At 43.0% G+C, this 17,032-nt stretch overlaps 1 protein-coding gene across 1 annotated transcript; it reads right to left on the reverse strand.

Annotated features, from left to right (window-relative positions):
• Nucleotides 1-272: 272 nt before the first annotated feature.
• Nucleotides 273-16,954, reverse strand: CKAP2L (cytoskeleton associated protein 2 like). Its single transcript, XM_006203830.4, has 9 exons — nucleotides 16,865-16,954; nucleotides 16,164-16,230; nucleotides 14,636-14,687; nucleotides 11,470-12,725; nucleotides 8,033-8,240; nucleotides 6,993-7,148; nucleotides 4,670-4,733; nucleotides 2,959-3,148; nucleotides 273-1,474 (listed from the first exon to the last, which is right to left on the reverse strand). Exons 1-9 carry the CDS (start codon nucleotides 16,893-16,895, stop codon nucleotides 1,249-1,251), a joined length of 2,250 nt encoding a protein of 749 aa, XP_006203892.1. The 5' UTR covers nucleotides 16,896-16,954; the 3' UTR covers nucleotides 273-1,248.
• Nucleotides 16,955-17,032: the final 78 nt, after the last annotated feature.

Below are 17,032 nucleotides of genomic sequence, written 5' to 3' on the forward strand. Positions count from 1 at the left end.
CACTGAAAGTTAGTCTATTAGCAGTATGGTTTTATATGTTTTATGAAACTGGTTTCTATGAATCTGACTGAGAGAGACGGCTCTGCTTCCCTCACACTGGAAAACCCATGTCCTGGGCAAGGCTGATGGTGAGATCAAGGCGAGCTCTCCAGGGTAATGAGTGTTTCCTCTGAGGCCCCTCGGGATCGCCTGTTGGTGTCTCCCCAGACAAACCTCTAATTCTCTAGGCCAAGCCACAATCACCGTTTTCTGTAATAAGTAAGATAAATGAATAAGCAGGAATGAATAAAATTTAATGTTTTTTTGAGATAATACATAAATATGAAAACTAAAATTTAAAATACGCTGCCTAGGTTTTTCTATACATTATATTTACAGAACGGTTCTGATTTTACCTTTTCAAGAGCAGTTGCCCAGGCAGGAGGACAGGCAACCTATAATAGTGGGGCCTAGACTGTCTTCTCAGGCCAGGTATCCCCTAGCAGAGCAAGGAATTGACCCGAAGAGGCAAGGGTCCTCTCCCCACCCCTCTCTGCTGCTCCCTTTTGTGTTTATCTGAAGCATTTCTGAATAATAAACGCAAAATTAGGTTTGAATATAAAAAGCTGGATGACCATTCCAATGCAGAATTGCATTTCATGACAGGAGACCAGGCACAGAAAGGACATGAATTACCCCCCTCACTTACAGGTTTCTGTGACGGAGGTCAAAGATCACACATGAAAGTCATCTGTGATCTCGGAGCAGAGGCCTAACTAGTATAAACTCATCTGTAAAATGAGGGGGCTTGACCAGATGGTCTGTCACGTCCCTTCTAGCGGGGAAGGCTGGTTCCTAAGCTCAGATCTTCCACGCCGGGAGGAAGAGGGGTGCTAAGTGGATGCAGGTCAAGCGTTCTGCAGAACTGACCTGCTGATACAAAAAATATGTTGGGACTAAGGTAGGTCAATACAGTTCAGACTTTTTACCGTAGTTGTGGGGTAAATATCCAGTAGTTTGAAATTTCTGTGTGCTGTAAAACTGCAGCAAATTAGTCTTAAGCAAATCAAACTTTCCTGTGGGGATATAAAATTTGAGAGTAAGCCCAGTGAATTCCTTTCTAAGTGCCGGGAGCCCACAGTCTGCACCCGGGCTGCCTCTCCATTACACAGTCCTCTAGGTCTCCCGGATAAGTGCACTTCTTGTCTCATGGAGGCTCTGAAATGTCTCTCTCTCTCTCTCTCTCTTTTTTTTTTAAGCATCAAGGAATTATGATTCAGGGATTTGAAACCCTAATGTTACTGGCAAAGCCTCATTTTTGCGGAATATAAAACACTCTGTGTCTTCTACTTCTAAGAGCTCATTGAGAGAAGCCACGACCAAGTCGTGTTCCTGCAGCATCTCTGGGTAGCGGGACACCGCTCGCTCGATCCTCGTGGAGCGCCGCACGGGGGTGATGAGTTTCATGTCTTGCACTTCCGGCATTCCGCTCATCCTGAGAGACAGCAAGAGGTGCATTTAAAACCTTACTACTTCTTCTGAAATCCTACTTACTATTCTTTATTTTTTTCTTATTCCTTAACAAAACACGGTAGACATTTTACTGTAGGTTGATGTAAGAGCCATGTCTAGAGCAGCTCTTGTCCCAAGACGGCTTTTCCCTGATTGTCAGAATGAACCAGGTGGTGTCTGTCCGCTCTCAGATGGTGTAAATATAGGGATTTAACTGAATGAAGTGTTAAGTGTGTTTTTTATGTGAAGTTAGCTACTTGGCAGTTGGTGTTTGTTTATTCCAAAAACTTTCAAAGAATTGACAGGTTTTGAGGAAATTGGGCTTAAGACCAAATGAGGTTGGACCAATGAATTCTAAGATTCTTTCTGGCTTTGACAGTAACTTATTCAAAAAACATCCTTTAAGATGGTGGACTAAACCACGAACGAAAAGTGGAACAAACAGTGTCTTCCTGGTAAACTTTAACGCATTCCAGTGACAGGCAGCCTGCAGGACAGGCTGCAGGGACCCTTCCATCTAGTGAATCCTGTCCCCATCCACAAAACCACTGACTACATTAGCCCGACAAAACTGGCGGCTAGTCTTCTGAAAACTCTCCCAATGAATTCTAGAGCCACCAAGGGGGGCTTGTCACATCAACTGCTTGCTTTCATCCACCCCTGAGCTGCCTACAGTGGGGAAGTACCACGTCAGAGAGGAGATGAGGACTGGAAGAGGCCTGGCTGTGCTTTCCAGGGAACTAAGATACGGAACTGTGGTCCTGGTGCTTTTGTTTGGGAGACTCCTTTCAAGAGCACAGAGATCAAACATTATGTTAATGTTTTAGAAAATGACACTGATAGCCTGATGCAGTTCCTTAAGTTTCTATGGATTCTGCCTTAAACTTTTACTTGTTTAGAAACCAAACGCCTTTGATATTGTGAGCAGCCTCTTACTAGTACACACCTGACCGCCATTCCTGTTCTTATAGGGCTATTAACTGCCCCATCCGTCCCAGCTACAGAGGTCGCCCCTGCTTGGCAGTCTGCGCAGCATCCCTGCCGCTGCCACGTCCCCCCCAGGACTGGCAGGAAAGGTAGGCGGGGCCTGCAAGTGCAGGACAAATGAGGGGGAAGGGGTGGGATGATTCCAGGACATTCCAGGAGGGAGGGGTGAGTCCTCCCCAACACCCCTCCTGACTGAGCAGCGCCTTCCTCACTGTAGGTCTGCAGGTCGGGTCTCCTTGGGGGTGGGGTGGGGATGGTGTGGGTACAGAGAAAGGACACAGACCTTCCTGGCAATGGTTCCACTCATCCCCTCACCCTCAGCTCCTTCCCTGAACACCAAAGATAGATTAGACCACCTAATCCTCGTATGAGGAGTAAGGTTTCACTCATCTGCTGGTATCCTGGATCTGTGGAGGAGAAATTAAGAACTGGACTTGAATTAGACTTGTGAACACAAAGCCTGCTTTAGAGTTTGCTTACCTAGGGATTGGGGCGATCTGTAATTTGATACCATAATGATTATTCTGTTCTGTCTTGGTTATCTGAGGTGTTGCTGTAACCTGTTCCCTCTTCTTTGGGGAAAGACAAGACTTCCCAGACTCCATCTTCTTGGCCAGCTCTTCTATTGATGCTATATTAGTTTCAGCAACTAAAGAGTCAGAGGTAATCCCTGTGTATACAAGGTCGAAAAGAAAAGTAAGATTTAGCAGTTTAATACAGAAGCTAAAACTCAATAAAATGAAAACACAACATATACAATGATTTCCCAGTGATCCTTATGGATTCTATACACTAAATAAAGAGTACTTGACTTGGAGTGGGACTTATAACTAGTTTTCCCTGCTAATCACTCTAGTAATACCCATCTTCCTAACCAGCCCTCCAGACAGCCCGTGGGCCTCCTTGCCTCTTGCGAATGGACCCTTCATTCCCTTTCAACATTCTGAAGACATCCCCAATCTCTTCTTCATGCTCGAGAGGGCCCCTTAGGGACTAGTCATTGGCCTTGTACCCTTACACCACACCTGGGATCAACCTTCCTGACTCATTAGGGTTAACTCACTTGAACTTGATCCTCTCTGTACCCAGAGACGACCATATGGTTGTCACCCTGGACAGTAAGTGAAAAAATGTCTTACGTTAACACAGTCTGCATGGTAGCCTAACCATAACAGCCAAATGAAGGGAAGGAAATTAGACTGAGACAGGCAGACACTGTGGCTGGAAGCTGAGACCCCCCCACCCCCAAGAGAGGCCAACTGGGGCCAGTGGTAGAAAGGCATGGATTCTTGTCTCCTTTTTTTCTTTTTTAATCCCTTTGAAGAACACTGCCACATATTAAAACTGAAAAAGGAAAAACAAACAAAGAAACAAACATCTGAATTGCAGCATCATTCCCAGTAGGAGCACCACTGAGGACATTTACTCTGTGATCTTACTCTAAGAAGTAATGAGTTACTGAGCTGTAATTCCACATGCCTTGATTGTTTCCCAAAGTTCAGTCTACTCTTTTTTTTTTCCCCTCACGGAAGTACAGTTGGTTCACAATGTTGTGACAGTTTCAGTCAATCTACTCTTAAAGGAAAAAGATCTGTCATCTTCTAAGGTCATAAAAAGAATTCATTTCATTTTCTCAAGGTAGCTTGCTTTCTCTTTCCATTCATAGAACAAATATTATAAAAGCAACTATACATAATGTGCCACTCACTGTATTGGGCACATTTTTCAAAGAAGAGTTCTCTAAAGGTTCTGTCCGATGACAGCAATGGTCAACTAAGTGAAACAGTTCCTGAGATGGCCACTATTAAAGTATAACAGGAATCTGGATGCACACGTGTTCCTGGGTTTGTCACGATTAAACACGTAACTTAAACCAAACCAGTGCTCCCCTTTGCCTCAGTCTCTTCTGGCAAAGAGCCACCTGTCTTCTCTCACCTTCTCTACAGGGAAGCAAGACACCCTAATCTAGGCTGCTCTGGTGGGAACCTTCGTTTGGTGTTGAGCAGTCATATCTACTTGTAATAACAGAAATAAATCAGCTGCTGCTGAAGGCCAAAAGGGCCAGGCCACGGAAATCAAGGAGCCAGAGGCATTTCAGGGCACTTATAATTCTTTTTCTCCCCTATATGTTCCTCAGTGACTTTTACTTGAGTGGCTGGAGGGAATGAATTTAAATACAAAGTACCAGTACCTTCTGTGGTTCTCTTTGGATCTTGCAAAATGTTAAGAACAACTTCCCGCAACTCTTGTATCGGCTGGGAAAAAGGAAGAAAATACATGAAAAGTATTAAAAAAATTAATGGAAAAATGATCTACAGAACTTATGATGCTGTTTAACATCAAACGCTTTTTATAACAAAAATGTTTCCTTTTTTTATCTCCTATCTAACTATAAATAACATTTAAAAGGTTTCAGTTTTCACTTTCTGGGAAAAATGAAGGAACAAAGAAAATGTTGGTTAAATGCTGGCATGCTTGGCCTTAAGAAGACATATATTTATGAGAAGTTGTCTATAATAAAATTTCTCCAAATCAAACTAATTTTCTTATTGATTTATAAGATCCCATTGAAGATGTGTTCCCACATAAAGATTCTGGCCCAAAGACGTAAAGCTAGCCGTATAGAAAATTTGTCACATATGTTTAGTGTTGCCTTAACTGAATTTTTGTCTTTATCATAGAAGTCATATACCTCGTTACAGAAAACCAAGCAACAGGTCAAATTTAGAAAGAAATCGCCCATGATCCCATCACCCAAATGTAACCTTCAGTTAGCACTTGCGCAGTTTTCGCCCAGCTTTTCCTTTCTTTCTTCTTTTATTTGACATAACATAAAAAATACACACTAAAAAAAAAAAGCTTTTACAGAAAAGTAATTTTCTGATAAAATTATCTAGATAGTCTTCCTTTTTTAAAGAGTGTCAGCCACACCATGTAGCAGAACATCACAAATGAACTGCACTTTCTTATAAGAATGTAGTACTTGGAGGCTGCTCTTCCTGACCCGGGACTCTGTATCAGATAAATAACAGATGTAAACCGACAACAGGGCGTAAAAGCAAAGCTATCTATACATTTTTTGCAAAATCTACAATACTGTGAGCTTAAGGAAATGGGAATAAATGTACAGAATACATTGCAAAGTCTTAATTATATAAAACCTTCATCAAGTGGATTTTATGTTTACAGGCTTCTATTTAAAGATGATGGATTGAATATACATTTATTTCTAATCCCTCTTGAAACTTTACTGAAATGACAATGAAGGGATGAAAGGGAAGCAGTAACCACAGAGAACAGAAGAAAGAGCAAGACTTTGGAATTCAGAATGTAGAAGGCAGAGATAACCAGTCTCACTAACGTGAAAAGAGCCAATTCTATGCCGGTGGTGTGGCTAAGAAACAGCCTGATTTGACCTCAGAGCCTCTGAAAGGCTCAGGAATGGATGGTGGGGTCAAAATCAGGAGGACCCTTGAGCATCTGTCAAAAAGCAGGCAGACCTCCAAACGCACCCTGCATCCCTGAACTCCAGGCCGCCTGGCGACCATGCCCCTCCTCCCTCCTCCTAACTCCAGTTGGGCCTGGATGCTCAGAATCTCTGGGGGATATCATGCAAGACTGAGCAGGGGAGAGCCCACTGAAAAGGGGTCAATGAAAGTCTCCCAGCTGAAGGGTGAGACTCCCACCTCTCCACTCCCGTGTAACACGGGTAGCCTGGTCTCTAGTTCCCAGGAAGGAGACTGGCCTCAGAGCAAAGAACTGAAGACACTGAAATTGAGGGTTCTTCAATCAATTGGCTCAGCCAGATCGCCCTATAGTAAAGCCTCATCTATGTCCACAGCTTTTAATAAGCTTTTTAAAACCCATCTTAAAACCCATCAGATTCATCAGCATCTGAGAAAAGCCTTTAATGAACAACAGAGAACAAACAAACAACACCCCCCCCCCAAAAAAAAGGTGAGAGAAGAAAAGACTGGAGGAGAATCAGACAACATAGGAAGAAAAGAGAATCTGAGGGTTTTGGCGAAAGGAGGTCCCAGAATGACGGCTGGTAAAGACGGGTAAAGGACAACGTGCCAAGCCTGGAAGAGATCAGGAAGGGCCCGGGGGAAAGGTCTCTGAGAAAAAGAAATCATTAGAGTATCTGATGTTTTGAAAGCATCGAGAAATTCAGACAATTAGAGAAGAGTTTGGGTATTAATTTTATAACAAATACTCAGAAAACTAAGCAGAGAAAACAAGACAGTAATTTCAGGAACATTACATATTTCTACAGTGAGTGTAAAGTGAGAAACACTCACTTGACAAGAAAGTGATTCTCTTGGTTTACATGTAACACTATTTTGTACACAATAAATGTTTTCATGAAAATGTCCATAAAGGACACACATAGCACTTCTTACTTCGCGTATAACTTTATGGAGTGAAATAGAAGCTTGAACATTTCACTTTGCAAATGGCAGAGAACTCACACGGAAGACTTTTTGAGTCGCCCTCCCAAGACTGATACTCACTGTGGCCCCATTTCTAATGGCCTCTTCGTACAGTGCGATAACATCAAAGGCGCCTTTACTCGCCAGCAACTTCGCTTTGCAGATCCAGAATTTAGCAAATTTTTCAGCCTCGGGAATACTGGACAATATGGCAAATACTTCATTGGAAAGGACACCCTGGAAAAAAAAGAAAAACACCCAGAGGTAATTATTGCCACCTGTTATTCTCACATCTCCTAATATTTATCAAAGCAGGTATGTGGAAATCAGTCTGATCAGTATTTTTTGAATTAAAAAAAATCAATTTTACTGAAGTTCAGTTTGTATGTAATAAAATGTATCCATTTAAATAGTGCATTTCAATGAGTTTTGACACTGATCATTAAATTTTCACCGTCAGCCCTGTGTGTGGCACCCCTATCCCCTCTGATAATAATTGATCATTTTTGTGCACACAGGCTTCACAAAGTACTTTCATGGTCAACAGCTAGCACCTCTTTGTCTGTGTCCAGAGAGTCAGAAGTGCCTGGGCATTTTCGAGCCCTCAGGGGCAGTCATTAATCAATGATCACGGAACTACTAACGCTACGGGCCCGTCCCTGATGAGGACAGCGCTGAGAGGTGTGGCCCGCACGGCGTCCAGAGCGCCCCTGTGGGACTGTCCACAGTTACTCTTTTGACTTTAGCCTCACACCCAAATGTCAAACGTTTACAGTTTGGACCTTGATGCATGAAGAAGGCAAAGTTCCATTTGGATTCCTCTGGAGCCAGAGGGTTAATTTCCCAACTTCTCTGTGCCTCAGCTTCCCTTGCAAAGTGGGTACAGTCACAGTCGTTATGGTGACTGTATGAGATCATCTGAGTACAGTGCTCAGAGCAGCACCTGGCATCCAAGAGCCGTTATTCAAGCACACGTCATTATCGTATCATCCTTCTATATTAAAAAGAGCAGCTGAATTTCTGCTTAGACAGAGGCTATCTCCTCTACACTATATTTAAGCAAAATGTTTAAAAACTCTTAAGACTCGGCAGAGCTTCGGGAACTTTTCGGCCTCACTCACCCCTTCAATGAGCTGCACGCATTCTGCCAGAGTCTTGTCGATCTTACTGGACAGCTCAAGTTGCGCTTTCTTTTCTTCCTCTTCTTTTTCCATACTCTTCCAGAACGAAATATTCATTTCCTCTATTATTTTTCTTTTTGTTTTAAGTTCCATGGGAGGCCGTTTATAGATTTTCCCCTTAGATTTCTGCCATTCTTCTAACTGCTTCCTGTTATGCAATTAAAGGAGAGAAAGGCATTAGGGTTTTATTCTGTATCTAATCAAGCTTCTAAAGTATGATACACATTCATTATCACTAAACACCTTCAACTACAAAGTCAGGAGAGCGGGATTAAAAACAATTTACAAATCCGTAATGGCAGCACCGGTCACCCCCGCCCTTCAGAAGGCAGATGCCTGAGGGGCTACTAGGCTCACAGGTGGCTAGTACCTCAGTCTTCACACTCCTTAATTTCCTGATGATTCTTCAATATTCTTCTCTGAAAAATTTTTTTTTCCTGTATGCTACCTCTGGCAGTTGCTTTCCTCAGACATCCCCCCATCTCTGAGATCAGTAACTCAGCACTCCATTTCTCTCACCGGGAGCTTTCTACCCGCACTCAGCCAGACCCACCAAACCTGCATTCTGCTCTCAGTGGGGTCCTGGCCACGCAAAGTGACCCGCTTTGCCCAGTTCCTTGGCCCTCTCCTGACCACACATGACCCCCTCTTCCCCTAACAAGATCAGTAATTTTCAGACTCTTTTCTTAAGCATCTAGTCCTCTGATGGTGCCAAGTCCTAACCCCCACTCCCCTCTCCACACCCTGTTCACTCTGAGTCCTGCTTCTAAGCAGTCAGCAGACTACTGCTGGGGGACGCACCACGACATGGTGACCCAAGCGTTTGAATGCAGGCTCTTTAGCTTCTTAAAATTACAACTACATGTTTATGACTCACAAACGTACATTTCAGCCCAGATCTCCCCGTAGAGCCCGCAACTTTGTCAAATCCGCCGCCTAACTGATATCTTTTATTTGATGTCTGGCAGGCATTTCAAATTTAATACTGTTCAAAACAAAGTTCTTGATTTTCATCTTCAAATCTCTTCCCAAACCGCCTTCCCTACGTTGGTGAGCAGTACCCCAATCTGCCCACTTGCTAAGTCCTGGAACCAGGAGCTGCCTGTGAGCAGTCCTCTCCTTCCCCGATGTCCCACACATCGCAGTCAGATCGCTCTACCTCCACCACCACCATTCTGCCCCAGATCCCTGTCGCCTTCTGCCTGAAACGCTGCAGCAGCCTCCTGACGCATCTCCTTGCTCTCACTCTTGTCAAATTCGCCCTGTGCACAGCAGCCATCTTTAAAATGTAAACCAGAGTCACTGCCAGGAACTTCCCATGGCTCTTGGAATAAAATTCAAACTGTTTTCCATGGCCGGGAGGCGCAGTGCAGTTTGGCTCCTGCCTGCTTCTCCAACCTCATTCACACCACTCCCCACCACTCGCTACCTTCCAGGAGTTCTGGCGTCCTTTCAGTTACCTGACCCAATCCCATTCCTCCCTCAGGGTCTTGTCCTCTATTCAAATATCCTGACGAGGTAATTTTCTGTAATTATTCTGTCTTACTTAATCAACATGTAGATTTTCTATTTTCTCCACTCGAATGCAAGGTCTACGGAGGCAGAAAGCCTGGATGTCCCAGTGCCTAGCATAGCGTTTGGAACACATAGCTGTTTAATAACATTATAGTAACACTCACTTTTTTTGGTGTATAGTTTTGTGAGTTTGGACAAATGCATGAAACCGTGTAACCATAACTACAAGCCAGGTCTAACACCCTCAAAGTCTCCCCTATGTTCCTTGGTGGTCAACCCTGCCCTCTACGCCCAGCTCCTGGCAATCGCTGATCTGGGTTCTGTCCTTACAGTTTTGCTTTATCCAGAATGTCAATAACTAATTAACACTTTTCTTTTCCCCCTGACTCCTGAGCCCAGTCCACACTATGCTTATTTCAGCCCAACTCCTTCCCCTTCTGCTTCATGATGGAAGCAGAGACATCCGGCATGTGTTCAGCACTCTCATCTCCTCACCACTCCTCATCACACACAAAGAGGGAATTTGCCTTTTTAAAGCCAACGTAATGCCACAACTCTATTATTCTTGTATTTTCTATAGACACAGCAGAAAAAAAGCTCCTTAAGGGCTGACTGTGACTGTGTGCTCGCCGCTGTATGTCCCTAGGACACTGGAGGTGCTGAAAGAACACTCAAGGAATGGATGAGGGATCCTTCTCTCTCCACTGTAATCAAACATGGCCCCACTGTAATCAAACTGTCTTACGATCCACTGTCTGTCATCAGGTCTAGACCGTGAGCTCCAGGGTAGGGTCCCTGACCTCCTCCTTCACCAGCCCCAGGTCTTTGCATTCAGCTTTCTTTTTGCTCAGAAGATTGGTCCTTCTTCTTGTCAGTGTCCTCTTCCCAGCCCAGATGTCACAGTTGAAAGTCCCTTTCCTGACCCTTCCATCTAAAGAAGCCACCCCAGCCTCCTCCTCTTAATCACATCACCCTGAATTAAGTTGTTTACGTCTGTCTCCTCAGCAGGGCAGAGAGCTGGCTGGTGGCGCTCAGGGCTGTGTTCAGAGAATAAATCCTGCCCTCAGCTCACCCTGCAATACCTTTTAGCCACCATCTAAATGTACACGCTCCTTTCATCCTTGCCAGGAATCTCCTTATTTTCTGCTCCAATTAAGTGCACACAGGTGCTTCTGGGAGGTTCACGGCTGTATGAGAATACGTCTGGTCCTGTGCAGAAAGGGTATGAAATCCCTTGGTTTTGTTTCAAGCACTGCGTATGTTAATGTTAACCCCAGAAGCCCGAGATCCTGATTTTTTATCATTTTAACCCTATATGTGAGCTGATTAGTCCTCTCTGCCTCAGCTTACTTTCCAAAACCTGGTCTGCTCAGGCTCAGGGACGTTTCCTGTTCCTTCTCCCCAGACAACTTCGGATGTAACCACTAATCTGCTGGACAAGGGACCACCATCTCCCCGTTTCCGAGCCAGGTAAACTCGCTACTCTGGCTCCTCCTACCCGGCCTCCTCCGTTGCTGTTCAGTCCCTGCAGGGCGCTTCCTGACTTCCTGAGCAGTCTCCATCTGCAACCCTTACTTCTTATTCAACCATTCTGTTTCAGTTTCTTTTTAAAAAATAAATTATTTCAAGCATACAGGAAATTACAGAGAATAATTTATAAGACATGTATGTACCACGCAGCTCTATCAAATCTTAATACTTGTTATATTTGCTTCAAATCTTCTTATTTTTTTTTTTAAGGGTTGTGGATAAAAATTACTCAGGAGCCCTTATTTATGACCTGCTTCCTGACTTGAGCATTCCTGATGGTCAATTTGTCTAATCATTTTAATGTGCAAAATTTTGGAATGAAAGTGAGGTACCTTCGATCCTCCGCTGTGGTCTTCTTTGTATTTGGATTAGCCTGGGTCCCACCTGAGGCTCCTCTTCCATTTATGGCTGTGCGACCAGCTTGCGTTTTGGGAGCTGTCTTGTTTAGAAAATAGCTCTGCGGAAGGGTCCTCTTCAGCTTGGAGTCCAAAGTCTGCGCTTTTTGTTGACAGCTGTTGTTGAATTTGTTCCCGCTGGCTCCTCCATTGGCTCTTGTGTGAGGGGTGCTTGGAATGACTGAATTAAAGCTGCCAACTGTCAACTTAGGTCTTTGGTTCGTGGCTTTGGATTTTTGCAGAACACATAACGTCTGAGGTCCAAAACAGGCTTGAGTGGGTTTACGATCTCGCTTAACGTTTGGATTTCTGTTGCTACATCCTCCTTGAAGCACACTGGGGTATGTCCTGGGCTTGGTGTGTTTTACTTCCTGTTTGGTAACTGTGCATGACTGTAACTGAGTTTCATTTGATCTTTCATGTTTACCCCTCTTAACCTTTATATTCTTTATGTCCTTGACCGCTGGTTTCTTTGATGCTTGAGTCCTATTAACTGTCTGAACAAAGTGAGAGGGAACGGTTTTTGCCTGTTTTGCCCCTGGTCTTGCAAGACTTGTTCCTCTGGAGAGTTGTTGTGACTTCACTGGTGGAATTCGGATTTGTGTTTCTCCAATAAATCGTTTATTAACTGTTTTTTTCAGAACAGCACTATTCACTGAATTTTTGTTCAAGGCTTGTTTAGTAGGAGCCAAACTGCTCTTGGTTGGATTATAAGAGTCAGTTTTTGGCTTACTTTTCACCCATAATTCAGCATTTGGCCCCCTCTCAGAGTCTGGTGAGGTTTGGGACAAGTTCTCTTTGTTTATCTCTTGACAACTATCTACAGATTCATTTTCAACATGGGTGTTAGCCACGGAGTCTGTGTGTTTAGCATCCCCTCGATCTGTTACCTGCTGCTTTGTAGTTTTCAATTCCTGTATATTAAGTGACCCCATGGCTTTTCTTGATAGTTCTCCAGTAGTGGATGATCCAGATCCACACTGTTGTTGACTACTGCTGGAATGCTTACAGTTTGGGTTAGAAGAAACATATCCTGAAGTCAGCCTTTGGCCCAGAAGTTTTGGTGGCTCCAACTGTGGCCTCTGGGACCTTGTGATATTGGCAGTTCTGGACCGAAGTTCAGTGCTGATGGGTCTTGTAGGTTTGACGGGCAAAGCAACATGGCTGGTAACATCCTTTTTGGGTCTAATAGTCTAAAAGACACACACACAAAAAGTAAATTCATAACAATAGTCCATTGTTTTTAAGATAAGAAGTTAATTATTTTATTTCTAATTTCATTTAGGAAACTTGAATCCTGGGAAAATAAAGGCTCACTAATAAATGATTTCTATAACTTGAGTTTCTATCAAAAATATATTAGAATCTTTTAGCTTGATAGAATTAAGCAGAGATGCAGTGAACATACAAAAATTACCATTTTAAAATAAATTTGGCTCAAGTAAGTATTTGCTGAATGCCCATTATGTCCCAGTGAAGAGCCTTTCTAGGGACTCTGGAAAGATACATACATAACAGACTTATGTGAGGGTACCTCTCAAGTTCCTCCTGGTACTTTGTGATTGCTACACTGTTTTTTTTTTTTTAGACAACATTGTAAAGGTCACAGTGTTACTCAAGAAGCTTTGTCTCATTCCTGGAGATCAGCAGCCTGAACAGGTGGCAGATGCTGGGAGGCACGAGATGCTTTGGAACATCTCTCAGCAAGCACCTAACATCTCAGTAGAAAGCTAGTCATATTTGTGAAGTCAGGACAGGGTTTTAAGGTTAGGTTCTATGTTACTAATAAGTAAATATTTCAGTCATGTGATTTAATTTTGAATAGAAAGGTAGGACCAGGTTGCAGAGAACTTTGAAAATGAAGGAGGGGCTTTTAGAGTTGATACGGTAACTAATAGGAACAGGCTACCCTGGACTGTGGAGCATCTGCACTGAAAGCCATCACTCAGATTGTAATGATGCCTATTTGCCTAGTACTTTTAGTTTCTCCTAAGTTCCATAACTGCCTTTCCCACTTCATTTTTATCTTCACAACTGTATGCAGCAGATAGGGTGTCACCTCACTGAAGATCTGATTTACTGAAATCAGTAACTCTTACTGAGGGCCCCTTCCAGCAGATTTTTCCTTTAAGACTTGAATGCTACACCAGTTCAATCTGCATAAAGTAGAAGACTAACCCAGTGATTTCCAACTGTTCACATCACCACGCACCAATTTTGCCTTATATGCATTTTCTAACCTCCAGGGTTTAATGTCATGTGTACACATAACATATATAGTCCATGTATGACATATATATGTCTATGCATGTAGATATAGATGTATATATGTTTTTGTGTTTCTTTAATGAATGAGTCATTAAAACTTATTAAAATTGGCAACAATGTCTCACTTTGGGCAACATTATTTCAATTACATTTCTGAACTTAGATAAAACTATGGTTTTAAAAATTAAAGTTGGGATTTTTATTATTTTATTGCAGAGGAAGAATCTGTGTCACTTTCATAAGCATAATTTCTCCCACTTAAACCTTAAATATGTTACAATCCTTTATCATTCCATCCACAGTCCAGCTGAACTGACTTGACAGCTTGGAAGGTCTAACATACTCGTCCTCTTTTAACGACTGCTGAGCTATTTACCTTCACGGCAGTGTACCAAACTGGTTAGGACCAAAGGCTCCTAAGCCTACTAACATATTAAGAGATTAATAGTTATGTGACCTTGGGAAGTTAGTTATGCGAACTTTCCGTGACTCAGTTCCCTCATCTGTAAAACAGGGCTCCTGAACAGTACCTACCTCATAAGGTTATTAACTCAGTGAGTGAATGCAAGTCAGAAAGTGAATGACACATGGTAAGCATTCAATAAATGTTAGTTACTAAGAGGAACAAAGTGCACTTAAAGATTTTTTTAGTTAACAGAACTGAACTATAATATGTTGTACTTTTCAAACAGTAATACTGTTTCTAACTAAACCAAATTATTCTTATATTTACGAGAAATATCTTTGCAAAACATGTTTTTTAGGTTGCTAATATATTATTTTTATTGCCAATCATCCAAAATGGGTATTTTTTAAAAGACTGATTTCTACTTACAGATTTAGAAGGTGGAAGATTTGGGCAATTATTCTTGGTTTTTAGATAAGGCCTACAAAAGACAAAACAAGATTAATTCTTAGTACAGAAGAATCAGCAAGGCTTGTGAAGTATAGTGATTACAAATTATGATGATTAGAATTTTAAATCACTAGAATTTCCATATATGGTAAAACAATTCAAAAATTATAATCCATAAAGTCTCCTTATCCTCCCTTCCTTCCTATTATTCTGCTCCTCAGTGATCACAACCAACCTCACCCGTTTTTTTGTGATTCTTTCTGAGATGTCCTATGTATAAATATTACATTCTAACAATATTAATGAAATATGTGTCTTCTCATCTGCATAGTCTTACTCATTCAAACATTGTTCCCTGAACACTGCAAATGTGCCAGGCACTGGAGATTCAATGCCAAATGAGATAATTAACTGCTTCTTTAAAAAACTTGCTTGTTTTTTCTATGCTTGTGAGTCTGTTTTGTCAATAAATTCATTTGTATTAAATCAGCTGTGCTTTAATAAAAAATTTTTTAAAAAATGTATCCTCAAAGAGTGAATTTTCAGCAGGGGAAAGTGATATAATTAAAAAATACTGGGTCACAAATGAAATCTAGTTATGAGACAGAAAACGCAAAAAAAAAAAAACTAGAAAAATAGAGAATTTAGAAAGATACAATCTTCATGGATCATAAACAACTGGGACTAACAGGGACTTTGATCACGACCTGATGTTTGTTTCTCTCATCTTGAATATAAGTCCTGGAAGGGCAAGGACATCTGTCTTGTTAAGCACCATATGTCTAGAACCAAGAGTGACTGATACATTATAGATATTAAATAAATATTTGTTGAATAAATGAATCAGGTGTATTTAATTGAAGAAATAAAGTCGAGTAAAAACCCAAAGTGAGAAGAAACTAAAATAAAAAAAGGGTGAAAGCTAACTCTGTAAATATTCATTTTCCAAATACAAATTTAGAAACATGTTGGGGAGAAAAGATATCAATGTGAAGGTAAGGGAGATAAATAATAGCATTGAGATGATAAGATGTTGGCAAGAGATAAAAGCGAAGCAGGCACATGCTGTTCACCTCGAGTAAGTGCTGAGAAAATGACCAAAGAGCTGGAGGATGTGGGTGTGCAGCTGTGGAGGGTCGACTGACAGTGGCTCTTCTGCTTTACAAAGAAGCACCAGAACCAGGGCCATTCAACTCCTTGGTCAAACAATGCCTTCCCAAGAATCATCCTCCGAGGAGACAAAGCAGGGACAGGAAAAGCTTCCAGCACTCCAGGTAATACTGTAGACCCTCCCCTCCTGCCTTCGGAGATTGTCACAATAATAATGCTTAAATCTTTGCCAATGTTTTTTGTCCTGCCTGCATGGAAATGCCCTTTCTGCACAATCACAGGATCCCAATGCTGCCTGAGTAGACAGCAAACGAAAGCTCTATGTTTTGAAAAAGCTTTAAATTACTATTAGCTATCAGGGCAACAGAACTTGCATAACTGTGGGAGAAGAACTCACTTGGTGTTTTGGCACTTCAGCTTTCCCTTGGCTGCTAGGTACTCCTGCAGCTTTCTCTGCCGCTCTTCTGCAAAACAGGCAAGCAAACACATGACAGAACTTCAGCTAGAGATTTTAACCAGCTCATTTACAGTCTAAAAGATGGCAGGTGGCAGGCATCTGAGCAGGAGAATTTTGAAAGGCAGCAAAGGGCTCCAGACACACCTAGGAAGTCAGGGACCCCAGGACCCTCAGTCTCCGTGCAGATTTAACTCATCAGCTTCCAGGGTGCGCTGGCTCGCCAGGAGACGAGCTCCGCGACGGGCTCAGACTTGCCCTGACGGCTGTCACAGCTCGGGAAGGCGGTGCAGCCCCGAGGGCCACACCCCGTCTCTGCCCGCAGCCAAATCTGGGGCGCAGGAGGGCTTGGCTTCCTACTAGCTGTGCGACCCCGGGCTAGGGGCCTCAGGTTCTTTACCCAAAGGAGGTGACAAGGCAGCTTTTTGCAGAGCTGCTGCGGGAGTCACTGGACTGGAAGATGCCTGGCGCTTATCATTTGGGGCCGGGGCCTGGGCTCCGGGCAGCGTTCCCAGGACCGAAAACGCCCGTGGGGAGACAAAGGCAGGCAGGCGAGCGAACGGGCCACTTCCGCAGAAGGAGTTTACTCTGCGGCCTCCCTTCGTCCCCGCCCTTAAGTCACAGAGGCTGAAGGTCATACTCACCTGCGGCGGCGGAGGGCCCAGGCCGCACCATGACGCCCCAGCGACAGTTTCAACTCAAAAGTCCGCGCCTGGAGCAAAGGCCAGTGCGCTGCGCATGCGCCCTCTCTCATTGGCGCCCGTGGATTTGAAACCGGCAAATCGGAAGCGGGGGAGGGCGGGACTAAAGGA

Source organism: Vicugna pacos, chromosome 28, assembly GCF_048564905.1.
Source record: "Vicugna pacos chromosome 28, VicPac4, whole genome shotgun sequence".
Lineage (NCBI taxonomy): Eukaryota > Metazoa > Chordata > Mammalia > Artiodactyla > Camelidae > Vicugna > Vicugna pacos.

Excerpts from the sequence above, each read along its gene's own strand:
- CKAP2L (XM_006203830.4), bottom strand. The coding sequence starts at position 16,895 with ATGGTGCGGCCTGGGCCCTCCGCCGCCGCAG. Across the intron at positions 14,688-16,163 it reads CTGAAGTGCCAAAACACCAA|GCCTTATCTAAAAACCAAGA; the intron begins GTGAGTTCTTCT and ends TGTCTTTTGTAG. Across the intron at positions 3,149-4,669 it reads TCCAAAGAGAACCACAGAAG|GGATTACCTCTGACTCTTTA; the intron begins GTACTGGTACTT and ends TTGTATACACAG.